The following is an 18275-nucleotide window of genomic DNA, read 5'->3' as shown; positions in this document are numbered from 1 at the left end:
GGGTATTTTTGCCCATTTTGTAACAGGATGTTTTTTACTGTTAAATTTGAGAGCTCTGCATATATTCTGGATACAGTTCTTTTATGTGAACTACAAATATTTAAATATTTCTTGTTTCAGTGGATTTCCTTTTCATTTTTTAGATGTGCCTTTCACAGAGCAGAAGCTTTTAATTTAAATGAAGTCTAATGTATCCTTTTTTTAACTTTTATGGATCATGCTTTTGATATTTCCAAGAACTCATCGCCTAACCCCAAGGTCAAGGATATTTTCTCATGTTTTCTTCAGAAGTTTTATAGTCTCTTGTTTTGTATTAGGTCTGTGAACCTTTATGAATTTTTATATATGATATGATATATGGGACAAAGTTCATATTTTTTGATGTGAATGTCAAATTGTACCAGCATAGTTTGTTAAAAGGACTCTTCTTCCTCTTTATATCTTTGTCAGAAGTCAGTTGCTTATATCTATCTAGGTCCATTTTCCTTATTCTGTCCCATTGATCTGTTTTTCTGTCCTTTCACTTCCAGATTCTTTTGATTACTTAGTTTTATAGTAGGTTGCCGGGGTCCAGCCCTGGTGGATCCAGGGAATTCAAAGCGGGGACGGCATCGGCGAACTGGATACAATAGCTTTAATTAAATATTAATTAGAGATATAAAGAGTAATAGAATAAGGATAGCTCAGCAGGAAAATTCAGTGGAGAAAAGAGGCTGAATAACTTGGTTTACGTGGAAAGCTAATAAAATTCCAAGGCAAGGAATTTACGTCACCTACATAGGCCGCAGGCGTCCTCCTGTTCTCCCGAAGGAGAGGAGACACTAAGGCCTCCCCAGTCAGATCTTAGAATCCCAGGCATAATTAGTAGGCTTGACGAGCCTCCACGCTCCAGATGGGAATTCAGCCAGAAGGTGAGAGAAAGAACGACATGGGGAGACCAAGTTTCAGTAAACAAGGCCCTCACTTTATTTTCCAAAGTTTTTATATACCTTAAGTTGTGCATAGAGTATAATGGGGGAAGGGGTAGAGTCAGCAGTAAGCCAGGCTTTCTTCCTGCAAACTTATCATATGCAAAAGTTTAGGTGATTTACATCATCTTCTGGCCAAGAGGCCTGTTAACATTTTATGACCCTTTCTTCAGAAACTTTATTTTTCTCTAAAGGTGATTATTCTAAAGTCAGGCACCACCCTCCGAAAGCATTAGATAAAGTTGCATTCCTATAGGGCAAAGGTGTGGTGGGCTATTACAAGAAAAGAATTAACTCAAGGGTCCAAGGTTACAAACATTAAAGCTACTACTTACATTCCTATACACCAATTATATTAATCAATACACTGCCAGGGACACAGTAGGTAAGGGATATGGAGACTTAGCAGCAAACATTGGACCAAGAAGTGAAAAACCCTTCACCAATACAATTTCTAATCAATCTTTTAACTGCTCAAAGGAATCTGTATTTAGACAGTTTAGAACATCTCATGCCTCTCATGGTTGGGAGGCTGTGAACAATCACATGTGGCCGGAAGAACCTGAAGGGCAGGCTAGAGAACTTCCAAAGGAGTTTGTAGGTTGAAACACTCTTGTTACACCCAGGAACTTTATTAACTGGAGCTGTAAGTTAACTCTTTTTCAGAGAGAGGTGGTGGGGGACAGCCCCCCATAAAGTCAGAGGTGTAGGTGAGAGCACAAAGCAGTAAAGTAGGCAGACTCTGGTTTTGGGGGTAGGTGCTTGAGAATTTCCAGGGGGACTCCTGAGGCTCGATCCCGCCTTTGCGTATGCCGAGCCTCCCTCATGACCTTTGCCACGGGCGGAGTTCCTCACGCTGGCTCCCAGCAGTAGGTCTTAAAATTGAATGAGTACTGCAAATTTATTCTTTCTAAAAATTGTTTTGTATATTCTATTCCCTTTGCAGTTTCGTATTGATTTTAGATTGTTTGTATCTATAACAAATCCCAATCCTTTTGATTTGGATTGTATTTAATCATAACTAATTTTGTGAATATTGATATCTTTATTATGTTGAGTGTTCCAGTCCACAAACACAGTATTTCTCCCTTGATGTAGATTTTTATTTCTTTCATAAGTATTTTATAGTTTTCAACATGTACTTTCTGTGCCTATGTATTTATAAATTTATTCCTAAGTATTTTATTTTTCAAAGCAGTTGTTAATAGTATTTTATTTTTAATCCTAATATATATTCACTGCTAGTATATAGAAATAAAATTTATTTTTGTTTGTTTACTTTATGTCCTGTAACCTTGCTGAATTCATTGGCTCTAGGAATTTTTTTTTTTCTTGGTAGATTCCTTGGTATTTTCTACATAAACAAACATGTCATCTGCAAATAGGGACATTTTAATATGTTCCTTTCATATCTATATGTTTTTTTATTTCCTTTATTGCCCTAAGTAAAACTTCTAGCACTATATTGAATGAGTGTTGAGTACAAACTTGGATCAAGGCATCTATATTGTGAGGAATACTGGTTTATAGTTAGCTTTTTTTTTTTTTTTTAACTGTTTTTTGTCTGGTTTTGGTATCAAAGGAATACTAGCTTCATAAAATCAATTGGGAAGTGTTTCCTCCTCTTCTGTATTCTGGAAGAGATTATGTAGAATCGGTGCTAATTCTTCTTTAAATTTTTGGTAAAGTTCTCTTGTGAAATCTCTGGATCTGAATTTTTTCCAAGATTTTTAATAGTATAGGTTCAATTTCTTAATAGTCACAGGGCTATTTAGATTATTTCTTTCATATTGAGTTTATTGTAATTTGTTTTTAAGTCCATTATTCCATTTCATGTAACTTGTCAAATTTACATGTATGTGGTTAATTGTTCAAAGACAACCTTTTGAAACCTACAGGATTTTGTAGTGACATTTCCTGTTTCACTCCTATTCTGTCTTCTCTTTCTTCCTGTTTTCAGTTGTGCTAGAGGTTTTTTCAACTGTATTCTCAAAGAACCAGCTCTTTTGTTTCTTGGTTTTCTCTGTTACTATTTTGTTTTAGACTTCTTTATTTCTGCCGTTTATGATTTCATTCCTTCTGCTTGCTCTGGACTTATTTTTGGTCTTTTTTTATAAGTTGTTGCACTAGAGGTTACTCATTTGAAAATGTTTCTCTTTTCTGATGTATGATTTTAGTGCTATAAAATTTCCTCCCAGCACTGCTTTGGCTGTGTCTGCCATTTTGATACATTGCATTTTCATTTTTATTCAGTTCGTTAGTTTTTTTCCTTTGAGACTTTCTCTGTTCCAGGAATTATTTAAAAGCATCCTGTTTAGTGTCTGTTTGGATATTTTCTTTTTATCCTTCTGTTAGTGATAGGAGAATATACTGTATATGATTTCAGTTCTTTCAGGCTAGTAATGTTATGAACCCAGATGTTGTGCATCTTGGTATATGTACTGGAAAAGAATATTCTGCTGGTGTTGGTTGGAGTGTTCTTCAATAAATGTCAAATTCTTTTGTGGCGGTTATGGTTTAGTCTCTAAGTTGTGTCTGACTCTTGTGACCTATGGACTGTAGCCTGCCAGACTCCTCTGTCCATGGGATTTTGCAGGCAAGTATACTGGAGTAAAAGAAAAGTGAAAGTCGCTGTCATGTCTGACTCTTTGTGACCCTGTGGACTATACAGTCCATGGAATTCTCCAGGCCAGAATACTGGAGTGGGTAGCCTTTTCCTTCTCTCCAACCCAGGTCTCCTGCATTGCAGGCAGGAGCCACAAAGGAAGCCCAAGAATACTGGAGTGGGTAGCCTATCCCTTCTCCAGGGGATCTTCCAGACCCAGGAATCGAATCAGGGTCTCCTGCATTCCAGGCAGATTCTTTATCAACTGAGGTATCAGGGAAGCCCATACCGGGGTGGTTTGCCATCTCCTTCTCCAGGGGATCTTCCTGACCCAGGGATCAAACCTGGGTCTCGTGCAGTAAGACAGATTCTTGACTGACTGAGCTACCAGGGAAGCCCCTGGAATTCTGTTCATATATACTCTTGCTGATTTTTTTTTTCTAGCTGGTCTGTCAGTTGTTGAGAGAAGAAATACTGACATCTCTGCATTTGTGCTTTCCTTCTCGTATTTTGCAGCTTTGTAGTTTGGTGCATACATATTCAAGATACTGCGTCTTCTTGTGGATTGATGCTTTTATCACTATATTCTCCTCTACACTTCTGGTCATTTTATTTATTCTGACTCTACTTTATCTGCTATTAATACTGCCACTTTTGCTTTCTTTTGATCAATGCTTGCATGATATCTTTTCCTGTCCTTTTACCTTCAGCCTACCCATATCATATTTGAAGTGAGATTCTTGTGGCCCACATGATTTCTTTCAGTCCACTCTTGTCACTTGTTATTTTAATTGGCATATTTATTAGGCCATTTGCATTTTTAATACAATTATGAATATGTTAAGGCTTAAGCCTGCCATTTAATATTTTTGTATTATGTCTGTTCTTTTCTTTAAAATTGCTTTGTATTCTTTTTCTTTCTTTTCTGTGGGTTAGTTTATATTTTGATTTTTTTGAGTATGCCTCTTTGTGCTTTGCTCCAGGAAGATTTGCATTTTCCTCTGATGCTGAAACAGGGATTGCTAACAGGTTGGGACACTCCAGCCAGCATCTAGGTTCTTTCCCTGAAAGTGTTAACCTCTGGTTTCAGCTCCCCACTTTCTGGGGGGGTACATCATACTAGTGGCCAGATCTCGGTGGTGACATTTGCATTTGTCACCAGGACTCAACGTTTTCTCTGTCTTTGCTGTTGATCATTCTCTGCCACATTTGCTTGTTTGGGGGAGACCAAAGGGAATGGGTGGGGGAACCTACTTAATTCTATCAATTGAAAAAAGAATACCTGGAGGCAGAAAAAGGTGTGTTTGTTGTGCTTCATCTAGGTTTCCACACAGTATCGGAAGACCCCTCAGAGCCTATGTTTTTGCTGGAAATGCTGGTTACTTGATGTTCCTTGTCAATCTCAGTACTGCCTACATTTTCTCTTGTTAGAAATCATTGCTGTTGATGCAAGCTAGTATATCCAGGATGGAGAGACAACAAGGTCCTGCTGTGTAGCACGGGAAACTGTGTTTAATATCCTGTAATAAACCACAAATGGAGAAGAATATGAAAGAATGTGCATAGATGTATAGCTGAATCACTCGATAAGTGGAGAGGGTGGGGAGTAATTATGAGACCATATTCCTGCTTTTGGTTTTTTAATTGATATGTGTCTCCATTTTCCCTTTAGGGCCGAGAAGACTGAAGTTCTGAGTGAAGACCTTCTTCAGGTAAGGTTGTCACTGGCCCATAACTCATAGATGTCAAAGACATCTTCCCTTTTACAGCCAAGCCCTTCCTGATGTTGTTCAGACTCTCCACTGCTCCTCCCCCAGTCCATTTAGAGATGCAGCTTTTTCTCTTTACAATAGCACCCTACATGGTGCACAGCAGCCTCAGTGGGACTTTTCAGGAGACATGGGAAGGCATTTCACCACACGGTTAGCAAAGTGTCCCCGAGTCTGTGATCCCCTCCTTTTCTCTCCCGCATCGGATGTTGTCTCTGCAGAAACAGGGGTCAGTCTTGTCCCTGGATTATCCAGACCCATGACCCCACTTCTGACCTCACCTCACCCGGGGGCCCCACCCCCTGCTCTGTCTGCAGGTAGAGAAGCGGCTGGAGCTGGTGAAGCAGGTCTCCCACAGCACACACAAGAAGCTCACGGCATGTCTGCAGGGCCAGCAAGGGGCCGAGGCTGACAAGCGCTCCGTAAGTGCCCTCTCGGCCCCGGGGGAGGTGGAATTTGCCTGCTGACCGCCCGGCCAGTGTTTGAGACTCGTAGCCCTGCCTGAAGCACCTCCACCCTCACTAAGATGTGGTCCCCATCCTTGTCCTCCCAGACTGGGGCAGCCCCCGAGAAGAGCAGGATGGGCTTAGATCCCACTGCTAAGGAGGCTGCCACCTTTCCCTTACCCCAGCTGCTCATCTACGGATTCCATTTGCCTCCATAGTATCTTAAGATCACACGGGAAAAAAAATTACACTGTGGTTTTGGGGGTTACAAGGGACCTATAAAGGCTCTTATGAAGAGCGTTTTTGCTGCAGTGATGCAGTAAACATAACATGATGCATAACAGGGCTCCAGGGCTCTGTCTAGGACCTGCACTCGTGCTGAAGGCATGGCATCGTGCAGCTCCACTGGACAGTCCTTGGCGGGGATGATCCTGAAGGCTTACTTCCCTCTTGACCCCCACCTCCCTCAAATTCAGCAGAGATGAACAGATATTCTTCCTTTAAAAAAAAAAAATCTTACTAATATTAGTTTATTTTTTGTTTGTCTGCTGTGCTCAGTCGCTCCTTGAGACCTCATGGACTGTCACCCACCAGGCTCCTCTGTACATGGGGTTTCCCAGGCAAGAATACTGGGTTGCCATTTCCTACTCCAGGGGATCTTCCCAACCCAGGAATCTAACCTGCGTCTCCTGCGTCTCCTGCATCGGCAGACAGATTCTTTACCACTGAGCCACCTGGAAAGCCCCCTGAAAAGATGTTCTCAAGTGTTCACTTGGCTTTGTTCCAGGGGAGGGGCAGTCTAGGGGGTTTCTTTCCCCCTTGAGTTGATGATCAATGTGTCTGATGTCTGTCTGATTTTCTCTGACCAGGAGTTCTTGTTGACATCACTTCCTGGTGGTTGCCCTGAGCCCCCCAACTCTGTTGGCCTCGCCTCTCTTGGCTATCCTGACGCGTCCTCCGAGCTCACACTGCAAGACCAGATCACTTTGCTCACTCCATCGATCATTCCATTTTCTCCTCCCAACCCTGGTTTCTTCTTTCTTAACTTTCCCAGCAGGAACTACTGATGTGTGGTGGAAAGAAAATGTTGACTGCTTTGCAGTGTCTGTGGAAGTAATTCGATGTGTTTTGGGGATTTCGGCAAGGGGAGCCTGACAGTCGTCCCACTTGTCAACCACTGGTCTGTTCTCTGGGTCCACAAATCTGCTTTTGTTTCCTAAGTGGGTTCGATTGTGTCCTCTTTTAGATTCCACATTTACGTGATAGCGTATGGTATTTGTCTTCCCCTGTCTGACTTCACTTAAGTGATAAACTCTAGGTCCATCCATGGTGCTGCAAATGTTGTTATTTTCCTCTTTTATGGCTGATTGGTATTCCTTTGTATATATGAACCACGTCCTGATCCATCATCTGTTGATGGGCTTTTAGACTGCTTCCAAGTCCTGGCTACTGCGACTAGCCAGACCAGCCACATCTTACTGTTTGATTCTCAGCTCAGATGCCACCTTCTTCGTGCAGCTTCTCTCACCATCTGATGTGTTTGCTCCCTCCCCCAGTCACACCCCCCAATTCCATGTTCTTCCTAGCACATGTTGTTCTCTAAAATCGCTGTGCTCCTTCATCTTCTCCCGTGTCCATTCCCAGTCCTGGTATGTGAGCTCCATGGGAGCAGGGATCTTATCTTCCCATCACGGCTGCATCCTTAATGCCTCTAATGGGCCTGCCATGTGAAGGCAGCGCTAAAAATAGATGTGTGACGACTGGATAGCCCATGAGTATTTTAGGCACAGGAGTTGCCCAACGCATCGCGCCAATTTGAATCTTTCCTATTCTTTTCTTCTAAAATCTTTATTTAATTTGTTACAGTATTGCTTCTGTTTTATGTTTTGGTTTTTTGGCTCCAAGGCATGTGGGATCTTAGTTCTCTGATCAAGGATCAAACCTACATGCCCTTCATTGGAAGGCGGATTCTTAACTACTGGACCACCAGGGAAGTCCCAAATCTTTGCTGTTCTTTACAGAAGCAATTTAGGTTGATGGTTCTGAGTTTAAGGGCTGGGATATGACTCTCTGAGCTTGAAGCCCAGCTCTGCTGTTTCCAGATTTTGCCTGACAGAGAACAAGTCAGTTACCTCTATAAGCCTTGGTTTCTTCACTTGGAAAATAGTAGTAACAGTGAATCCCTACTTAGTAGGGTTGTTTGAGAATTCCGTTAGCACAGTGCTTGACCTAAGTACATAGTAAAGAAACAGAAGCTGCTGTTATTGTGGCCCCGTCGTTGGTCCAGAATCACCTGAGAACTGCTGAGCCCCAGGGAACAAGCGTGCCTGGATTAGAGGGTAGTAGACAGCGGTTCTCAGAGATGGGGCTGTGTGTGAGCGCGTGTGTATGTTTGGGAAGCAGAGTGGATATTAGAAATGAGACTTTTTGTCTCTGAGTCATCCTACAAACTGTGCTACTTCTGCCCAAGATAATTTTGGAAAGAACAGTCATCTCAGACAAGTCAGATCGACTGCTTGCAAACCCTGGAACATTCTGTGTCCCCGTCTTTAACTCTTAAGCATCTCTCGGCACTCCAGAATCAGGAGGAGGTGTATTCTAATAGCTTCCCTTTGACCTGGAAAGCCATTGGTCAGGGTGAAGCTTGCTCAGATCTCTTTACCTGGGCACTAATGGTCCCTGGTGGCTCAGACGGTAAAGATTCCAGCTACAATGCGGGAGACAGAAGAGAGGCAGGTTCGATCCCTAGGTCGGGAAGATCCCCTGGAGAAAGGATTGACAGCCCACTCCAGTATTCTTGCCTGGAGAATTCCATGGACAGAGGAGCCTGGTGGGCTACAGTCCATGGAGTCACAAAGAGTTGGACACAGCTGAGCAACTAACACAGTAGTCCCTGGAATGCTAGTGGTTCTTTCAGCCTGGATCTTTGTCAGCCAGAGAATGGTGGCTTTTCTAGACGTGTGGGCAGTTGGATCCTTCAAAGTCTCCATATGCTTCTAAGTGAGGTGGGGGTGAGCAGAGGGTGGGGAAGAGAGCAAGTAATATCTCAGGAGCAGGTAGGCATTGGGATAAATTAATCAGCACAGTGCCCTGTGTCTACCAAGCCCTCAGCTTTTCCTTTTGTCTTAGAAAATTTCTTTAGGAATAAAGAAATAATTTGGAGTCTGTCGTGAGTTGTAGTCCATTCACTTCTTCTATTCACCTGCCTTTGATTGTAGATTATTACTGTCTGATTTTTGACATGAAGATATAACCCATTTCTTCCTTTCTTTTTTTCCTTTGGTAGCTTCCTTTTAATTTCTTGATTCTTTTCTTCTCTTAGTTTCTGGACTCTTACAGCATCTACACAAGCAAAAACTCACTAATTGAGGTTTTACCCCTTCAACACCAATGCCCTTGAAATCCACGTGCCCACAAGGCCCTCAGTGTCTCCTCCACAGCAAATCCTTTCTTAGGAGCATCACTCGGTCCACAGGCACAGACCCTGTCTTGTGACCATTACACCGTCAGTACAGGACTTGTTTAAATGTTGTCATCATCATTCAATGATCTGTGTAGCCATTAAAAAAAAAAACAGCATGAGGCAGTTCTCTCTACGTCTTGATAGGAAATGACATGAACGATATCTCTATGTGAAAAGGAAAACGAAGTGTAGGGTTGGATATATCGTGTGCTGACAGCGTGAGGGGGAAAATGTGTCCATTAAACACGGACACACACTCACATACATAATTGGATCTGCTTAGAATACTTATGGAAGGAGACACAGGAAACTGATCACTGCCATGATTCTGGGGACAGGAACCAAGCGGCTGAGGGTTAAGGATGGTCTGCTTTTCTTTCTTTTTTAAACCATTTTAGACCGTTCTCTACAACGTGCCTGAAGTAACTCCTTTTGAACGGTGAGCGTGGGAGCAGATTCTCTCCGAAGATACTGTTCCTGTGCCTTTCATTAAATCTTTGGAAACCTGGACCTAATAGCTTTGTAGGACAGCTAGAAAGTGGTGGTTAAGTTTGGATGTATGATTTCTTGGTTGCCTGGTCTCATTGTTACCCAGAAGAATGTCTCATTTTATGTGAAATGGTGGGGTAGCAGGATTATTCCTCGAGTGAAAGGCATCTAACCGGGAAGTGGTACCTGGGTAGGTAGGCACCCCATTCACGGAAGTTAGATGTCCTCTCTCAGGGTAGGGAGGGGACTGTGACTTGGACCCACCCAGGGTATCCTGGGTTTTCCTGGGCTGGAGAGCAATAATCTCTCAGGTGTCCTGGTCTCTCCTCCTTCTGGAGCCCCAGGAACTCCATCCCATTCTTGGGCTTGACTTGACTCCTGCGATTTTTCCCTGGAGATACCTGGAGCCTGCCGCTCTCCTGGGGATGTTCAAACCAGATCCCTAAAAATCCACCTTCATCTTGGTTCCTCTCTCACATCATCCAGTTTTGTGTTTCAGGACTGAGTTATTTTAAACAGATCATTTTGTTCTTAAACAAGCCCCCAGTGGTCCCCAGATCCCCTAGAATCCAACTCCTACCTCCGGCTAATGAGGACCTGCGCAGTCTAGCCTCCACCTCCTCCCTGACTGCTCCCCCTTCACTCACTGAGCTCCAGTCATGCTGGTCTCCTGGGGATGGATGCTGAGCTGGCCCGGTATCCTACCTCCAGACCTTTGCACCTGCCATTCCTCTGCCTGGAATGTTCTGTCCCAGGCCATCCGGAGGCTTGGCTGACTTTGTCTCCCTTCAGGGTGCTTCCTAAAGGTACCCTCTCTGGGGGGAGGGTCTTTGCTCATCACTGCTCCCTCACCACAGCTGCCCACGCTGCCTGTTGTCCTGCTTTCTGTTGCCCGCACGGCACTTCCAGCTCTTGAAACAGTCTCCTTCATAGTGTCTATGTTTAGTATTTGTCTCCCTTCCCTGGGGTGTAAGCTCCCTGAAAGCAGCGTCTGGTCTCAGTCATCACAGCTGCGGCACCCGGAAGTGAGTGACAGCTGAGGGCCTCTGGGTCCTGAGGCAAAGGCTGTGGGGTGGGAGGGGGTCTGTGTGGTGGTGTAGACCGGAAGACCTAAGGAGATCCTGTTGTTCTCACTTTTTTGTTCTCAGCATGTGCTGGATGGTGTAGGCTCAGGAAGAACAGGGCTTGTCCACACTTAGTAAGGAGGGAAGATGTATCATTCTGTGATCATAGATTGTTCTGCCTTTCTGCCTCCCTCCTTCTCTCTCTCCCTCACTTCCCACATAACATAAAACTTGCCATTTTAACTATTTTAAGAAGTACAATTCAGTGACATTTAGTGCAGGGACAGTATTCTGCAGCTACCACCATAATCTACTTCCAGAGCATTTCCGTCCCCCCAAAAGGAAACCCCATACTCATCAATTAATCCCCCTCCCCCGAAGTTCAGTTCAGTGGCTCAGTTGTGTCCGACTCTTTGCAGCTCCATGGACTGCAGCAACGCCAGGCCTCCCTGTCCATCACCGACTCCCAGAGTTTACTCAAACTCATGTCCATTGAGTCGGTGACGCCATCCAACCATCTCATCCTCCATTGTCCCCTTCTTCTCCTGCCTTCAATCTCTCCCAGTATCAGGAGAGTCAGTTCTTCAAATGAGTCAGTTCTTCACATCAAGTAGCCAAAGTATTGGAGTTTCCCCCTCATCTCTTAACCACAAATCTAGCTCCCGTACCCATGGATTTGTTTATTCTGGAGATCTTATATACGTAGATCATACATCACGTGCCCATTTTCCCTGGCGACGCCTTCAGGGTTCGTCCACCTTGTAGCCTGTGTCAGGACCTCGTTCTCTTTTTACGGCTGTGTAGTAGCTCCTTTGCGTGGATGGACTGCGTTGTGTTTCTTTACTCACCCGTTGATGGACACTGGTGCTGTTTCTACCTTTTGGCTATTGTGCATTGGGCCGCTCTTCACATCATGCATGTTTTTATTCAGCCATCTGTTTCAGAGTATTTTGGGTACATACCCAAGAGTGGAATTGCCGGGCCATATGGTAATTTTGTTTAACTTATTGAAATACTGCCAAACTTTTCCCCAGTGCTGGACCGTTTTACATCTCTTCTGGCAAAGCATGAAGGTTCCAATTTCTCCACATGCTCACCAATATTTATTTTATGTACCCACAAATATATATTATTAATATTATGATAGCCATCCTAGTGGAGGTTAGGTGGTATCTCATTGCAGATTTCATTTGGTTTCCTTAATGACTAATGATGTTCAGCATCTTTTCACGTGCTTATTGGCCATTTTATATCTTCTTTGGAGTCTGCCTTATATTGATGATTACTTTGTTTGTATTATAATTCTAGGTGAACATTTTCTCTCTTTCTTGACCATAAGCTGCCTTATTTATAAATTAGGGCTAATGTACTTCTTAAGATAAGAGTTTGATTTCTAATTAAATCATGATTCAAGTCTTTAGCATAATTTTGAAATCTCTTTTTTTCCCTGTTGCTATCCTACTAGATTTTAAAATGCAGCATGTAAACCTCAGCCTTATTTTCCAAATTAGCAAATTTTGTTTTAATTTTCTGAATTTTGATATCTCTGAGTCTAACCCACCTTTGTATCCTCTGAATTTTTAGGTTTTATACATATTTTAAAGTCAATTTGTTTCTTAGCTAACAGAGTATCTAGGCAAGTATTTGACTTCTCACTATTTTCATATAAGTGGGTGACTGTTGAAGTCATTTTCATTACCACATTCTTTTTTCCTTTTCAGAAAAAATTGCCTTTGACAACACTGGCTCAGTGTCTGATGGAAGGGTCAGCTATCCTGGGAGATGACACACTTCTTGGGTAAGGAGATATCACGCATGGGTTCGTGCCAAATCTGGGAAAGTCCCCGTCCTTAAAGAGGGGACAAGCACATCTCAGCAAGGCGCTGAGGACCCTGAAGCCTGGCTGGGGGCTGGATGGGGAAGAAGGAGCGGTGGCCAGTGAGAAATGGAGCCCCCAGGCCCTGGAGTCATAGTGTCTGGGCAGGAGGCAGCTCCCAGGGGGAGAAACTAATGTAAAACTGTAGGGACTTCCCTGGCGGTCCAGTGGTTAGGACTCCGTGCTTCCACTGCAGGGGGTGTAGGTTTGATCCCCCGTTGGGGAACCAAGAGCCCACATGCCATGAGGTGTGGTCAAAAAAAAAAAAAAATTGGTTGAAGGGCACTCAAAATCCCTCGGGTCCCAGCAGAAGCAAATATGAAATCTCTCCGTGTCAGATGTCAGAACTTATAGGATTCCCAGAAGAACAACCCATGCTGATTTTGAGCTCACAATAAAAACAAATTAAAAATAGAAGCATCATGAGAGAGGGTCAGCAGGCACAGCTGATGGGAGAATCGGACCCTAAGGGCTAAAAATACTAGGATGGCATGAAAGGAAATGGACAGTAATTACATTTAAAGTGAAATTTAAAAATTTAATAAACACAAAAAAATTCTTGAAAGAAAAAAATCAATACAAGGGGAAAAAAGAAGAGGCAGAATCAAAGAAAAACAAATAGAACTTTTAAAAATTCAAATTATATTTATTATACTTTAAAAACTTGAGAGAAACCGGAAGTTGCACACAGATATGGAAACTGGTGACCTTGAAAACATATCTGGAGTGGCCAGAAGAATGACCAGAATAAAGTACAGTTCCTTTGGGTTTTCCTGTAAGAGCTTCCAGAAGATCCTGAATGAAAGTCTTGGCTGACCAGTAGAAGCACTAAGGATACAGGCAACATTAAGTGGAGAAACTCAAGTGGCGGGTTATAAATATAGAGCATTAATGTGTAGTAGCTGCTCCTGAAGAAGAAAATAGAAGGGTGAGTTTCTGGTTGAATTTTCCTTTTCTATATTTGAAGAAAAGCATGAGTCTTCACATTTAAGGAGCACAAGAAGTCCTGACAGAGATCCACAAAAAGAAATCCATCACTGGACACGCCATTGTAAAACGACTACACACCATTGACACAAAAGAGAGATTTAAAGTCGAGCAGAGAAAGCTTGTTGTTGTTCAGTCACCAAGTGTGTATACAAGGGCACTTAGACTGATAACTGACTATGAGCCAAAATAAATGCCAGGAAATAAGGGAGGAATATCTTCAAGTAGTGAGTGAAAAATGTGAGAAATCTAGATTCAATGATGTACTAAACTGTCCTTTAAGAAGAAGGGGACGGGACTTCCCTGCTGGCCCAGTGGTTAAGAATCCTCCTCGTAATGCAGGGAACAGTGAGTCCCACCCCTGGCTGGGGATCTGAGATCCCACGTGGCTTGGGTGAGCAAAGCCCACGTGTTGCAGCTACTGAGCCAGCGTGCGCCACAACTAAGACCTGACAGCCAAAGAAGCAAATATTTTTTTAAAAAATCTTAAGGAATAAGAGGAAAATAGGATATCTTCAGGCACAGATATAGAGGAATTACTATTTGCATGTTCTCACTGAAAACCTAGTTAAGGTTGTGTGTGGTAGATTATGTCCAGAAGAAAAGAATGAAATGCAAATAGCAAGAAAGCATTAAAAAAAAAAAAAGTATGCTGGGAAAGAATGAGGGCAGGAGGAGAAGGGGGTGACAGAGGATAAGATGACTGGATGGCATCACCGACTCGATGGACATGGGTTTGAACAAATTGCTGGAGGTAGCGAAGGACAGGGAAGCCTGGAGTGCTGCAGTCCGTGGGGTTGCAAAGAGTCAGACATGACTTAGTGACTGAACAACAAACAGCAAAGTGAATGTGCTGGAGAGGATGAAGAAATTCTTTTTCCCTCTTCCCATCTTAGGCTCTTTCATGGGCCCTACAAATAAAATTGACAGAGGACAGATGAATAAGAGAAAAAGCATACATGTTTGATTGTCATACACGTGGGAGAACTCAATGAGTAACTCAAAGGGGTGACTTGAACTTGGGCCTATGTAGCATTTTTAACAAAAGAGCAGTGATTTTTAGAGATGGGACAAGACAAAGAAAAAGAAATGTTAGTCTCTAGGACAGCAGATTGTGGGAAGGTAAATATATGAGGAAATATATATATAGTAGAAGATAAGAGCTAGTAAAATTCATAATGTGGAGTCCACTGGGGCCGTCTCTGGGCTGATAAGGGTCTGGAATTGTCTCTGGTGATTAGCATGTGGTAGAGATGGGAGGGGGACCCCTTTACAGATTCATTTCCTGCTTTTAGGACTTCCCTCATAGCTTAGTTGGTAAAGAATCTGCCTGCAGTGCAGGAGACCCCGGTTTGATTCCTGGGTCGGGAAGATCCACTGGAGAAGGGATAGGCTACCCACTCGACTATTCTTGGACTTCCCTTGTGGCTCAGCTGATAAAGAATCCGCCTGCAATGGGGGAGACCTGGGTTCGATCCCTGGGTTGGGAAGATCCTCTGGAGAAGGGAAAGGCTACCTAACTCTAGTATTCTGGCCTGGAGAATTCCATGGACTGTCTAGTCCATGGGGTCACAAAGAGTTGGACTTGACTGAGTGACTTTCACTTTCACTTTAGGCAAACAAGGAAAGAGGAGAGAGCTTCTTCTTTTTTTTCTTTTAAATATTTATTTGGCCTCACCAGGTCTTGGTTGCAGCACACAGGATCTTTCGTTGCAGCATACAGGATCTTAGTTCCCCAACCAGGGATCGAACCCCAGCCCCCTGCACTGGAAGGTGAAGTCTCAACCACTGGACTGCCCCAGGGAAGCCCCTCTATATTTCTCTTAATTCCCCACAGACCCCCTTTTAGCCAAGACGCATAGTAGTTACTCAGCATCCTTTAGAAAGTGGACAGTTTCAGAAACGAAACTGCATGGAGCAAGTTTTTCTCAAGAGGGTTTACCTGGCTGGCAGGTGGCAGCAGCATTGGGACATGGGTCACATCTTTCTCGGAGAAGGCGCTGGCACCCACTGCAGCGCTGTCGCCTGGAGAATCTCAGGGACGGGGGAGCCTGGAGGGCTGCAGTCCCTGGGGTCGCGAAGGGTCGGATGCGACTGTGTGACTTCACTTGCACTTTGCACTTTCATGCACTGGAAAAGGAAATGGCAGCCCACTCCAGTGTTCTTGCCTGGAGAATCCCAGGGACGGGGGAGCCCGGTGGGCTGCTGTCTATGGGGTCGCACAGAGTCGGACACGACTGACGTGACTTAGCAGTAGCACATCTTTCTCTGCAGAGTACTCAGGACGGTTTTCCTCCCCTTCTGTTGCAGGAAGATGCTGAAACTCTGCGGCGAGACAGAGGACAAGCTGGCTCAGGAGCTGATTCATTTCGAACTGCAGGTTGAGAGGGATGTGATCGAGCCACTGTTCTTGCTGGCCGAGGTCAGAAGTGGGAGCGAGGCTGGACCCATGTGATTGGGGTGGGCAGAGTGGTGGTCCCTGCGGTCCTTTGGCTCCAGCCTCAGGGTTGTTTCTGCCTCTCACCCACTCTGTGACACAGTGTCGCACCAGGGATCGTTACTACCCAACTGCAGGGGCTTCCCCAGCGTGGGAGCCCTTTGCGCTGAATGCTGCCCCGTTCTCCTACCCATGCCATCCTTGAGGGTGGAACCGCAAGGCTGGTGGCATCACTTCATCCTCTGCAGGGTCTCCGCCCCATCCTCCTCCCTGCCCTGTGCCCATCTCCAGTCTTCAGTGAAATGACAGTGGAATCTCAAATAGGACACAAATGAACCTATCTGTGAAAGAGAAACAGACTCCCAGACATAGAGAGCAGACATGGTTGCCAAGGGGGAGGGGATAAGGAAGGGATTGATTGGGAGTTTGGGATTAGCACACAAGCTAGTCTATATAGGATGGATAAACAACAAGGTCCTTCTCTATGGTACAGAGAACTAAATCCAGACTCCTGTAATAAACCGTAATGGACAAAAATATTTTAAAAAGTGTGTATATATATATATATATATGTGTGTGTGTGTGTATGTAAGTGAATCACTTTGCTGTTTAGCAGTAATTAACACAACATTGTAAATCAACTGTACTTCAATTTAAAAAAGTTAAAAAATGAGCAGCAGCCCCTATTCATAAGCCCCTGTCCTTGGACATGGGGGCTCATGTCCAAGAGACTCTGTGCAACCCCCTCGCTGTCTCTGTTTAGACAGGGCCCTTCTCTGTCTACTTTAAAGGACACTGAAGCAAACTGTCTTTTTGAGAAGAAGCCTTAATGTGTAGGTGGCAACTTTGCCAGCTTCAACCAAGTGAAATTTTATTAAGTAAGAGATAAAGTGGTCGGGGGATGTTCTTTGCTGTGAACCCTGGCCCTCTTCGCATCCCCTTTAATTGGTCCTACCAACCTCCCCGGTGCTGGAGATGGTTCCGGTCTACACAGCTTGGCGACCGCTGACCACCTGTGGCTGCTGAGCTCCTGAAATGTGTGTCATGCAGCCAGGTGGCGCTAGTGGTGAAGAACCCCGCCTGCCAATGCAGGAGACAGAGGCTCAGGTTCGCTCCCTGGGAAGGTGGGAGGATAAATTAGGAGCTTGGGATAGACGCACACACTCTGCTATGTATAAAATAGACAACCAACAAAGACCTCCTGTCTAGCACAAAGAACTGTACTCAATATCATAATAACCTGTAATGGGACAAACCTATTATACAGCAAAGTGATTCAGTTTTATACATATCTATTTTTTTTTCAAGTTTTTCTATAATGGAGACGAACTTGTATGTAATTCAGTCACTTTGTTGTACACCTGAAACATTGGAAATTCAACTATACTTCAATCTTTAAAATTATTTTAAAAAATTTGTCACTGGACTTCGAATCAACTGTGTTTTCCTTGTTTGTTTGTTTCCTCTACCCACAGGTAGAAATCCCAAATATCCAAAAACAGAGGAAACACTTAGCCAAGCTGGTGCTGGACATGGACTCTTCACGAACGAGGTATGGTGGGTTTTCTTTGCTTCCATTTCTGCTTCTTTGAAGAGCAGCGGTCCTAGTTGGAAGGCAGTGGCTTGTGTGTGTGTTCATCCACTGAGTGTTTCTTTCTTCTGCTGTGAGCTGGGTGCTGAAGTACAGGGGCCTTGCTCTTAGGCTGTGGCCTGATTTGGGAGTTGGACACTGGACAAGAGAACACAAACACACACACACACACACACACACACACAAGGCCATTTCAGCAGCCGTAAGTCCTTTCAGGAAGACACCACAGTGTAAGTTTGGAAGTGGCTCTGCAGAAGCAGGTCATGGCATAAATAGTGAAATAGAGAAGATTTTTCTTTTTCTTTTTTTTTTTTTGAGTAGATGACACTTGATCTGTTAAGAAGGAAGCAGCTACGCAGAGATACATTGCAAAGCTGTCCATGACACTGGGAACAGCAAAGGCCCTGTGGGTGGAAATAAGGGTGACGGATTCAGGAAACAGAATGAAGGCGGGCATGGTGGGGGTGGAAGGGAAAAAGGGAGGGTGGTAGGAGCAGAGATCACAGAGGAGGGTGGGTGATGTGTCTGTAATAAGAGGAGATTTTCTGGGAATTCCACGGTTGTCCAGTATTCGGACTTC

The 18275-nt window shown here is 44.0% G+C and overlaps 1 protein-coding gene across 4 annotated transcripts in view; it reads left to right on the top strand.

Moving 5' to 3' along the window:
* Positions 1–18275, top strand: part of ARHGAP44 (Rho GTPase activating protein 44) — a 119874-nt gene that overhangs the window by 64467 nt on the left and 37132 nt on the right. For all 4 annotated transcript variants that reach the window (XM_045164831.1, XM_045164832.1, XM_045164833.1 and 1 more), the window contains exons 2-6: positions 5246–5285; positions 5660–5764; positions 12526–12602; positions 15978–16089; positions 17580–17656. In XM_045164831.1, coding sequence (XP_045020766.1) covers positions 5246–5285; positions 5660–5764; positions 12526–12602; positions 15978–16089; positions 17580–17656 — 411 coding nt within the window. The remainder of the gene's footprint in view (positions 1–5245; positions 5286–5659; positions 5765–12525; positions 12603–15977; positions 16090–17579; positions 17657–18275) is intronic.

Source organism: Bubalus bubalis, chromosome 3 (genome assembly GCF_019923935.1).
Source record: "Bubalus bubalis isolate 160015118507 breed Murrah chromosome 3, NDDB_SH_1, whole genome shotgun sequence".
Classification (NCBI taxonomy): Eukaryota; Metazoa; Chordata; class Mammalia; order Artiodactyla; family Bovidae; genus Bubalus; species Bubalus bubalis.
This window is presented reverse-complemented; position numbering and strand designations above follow the sequence as displayed.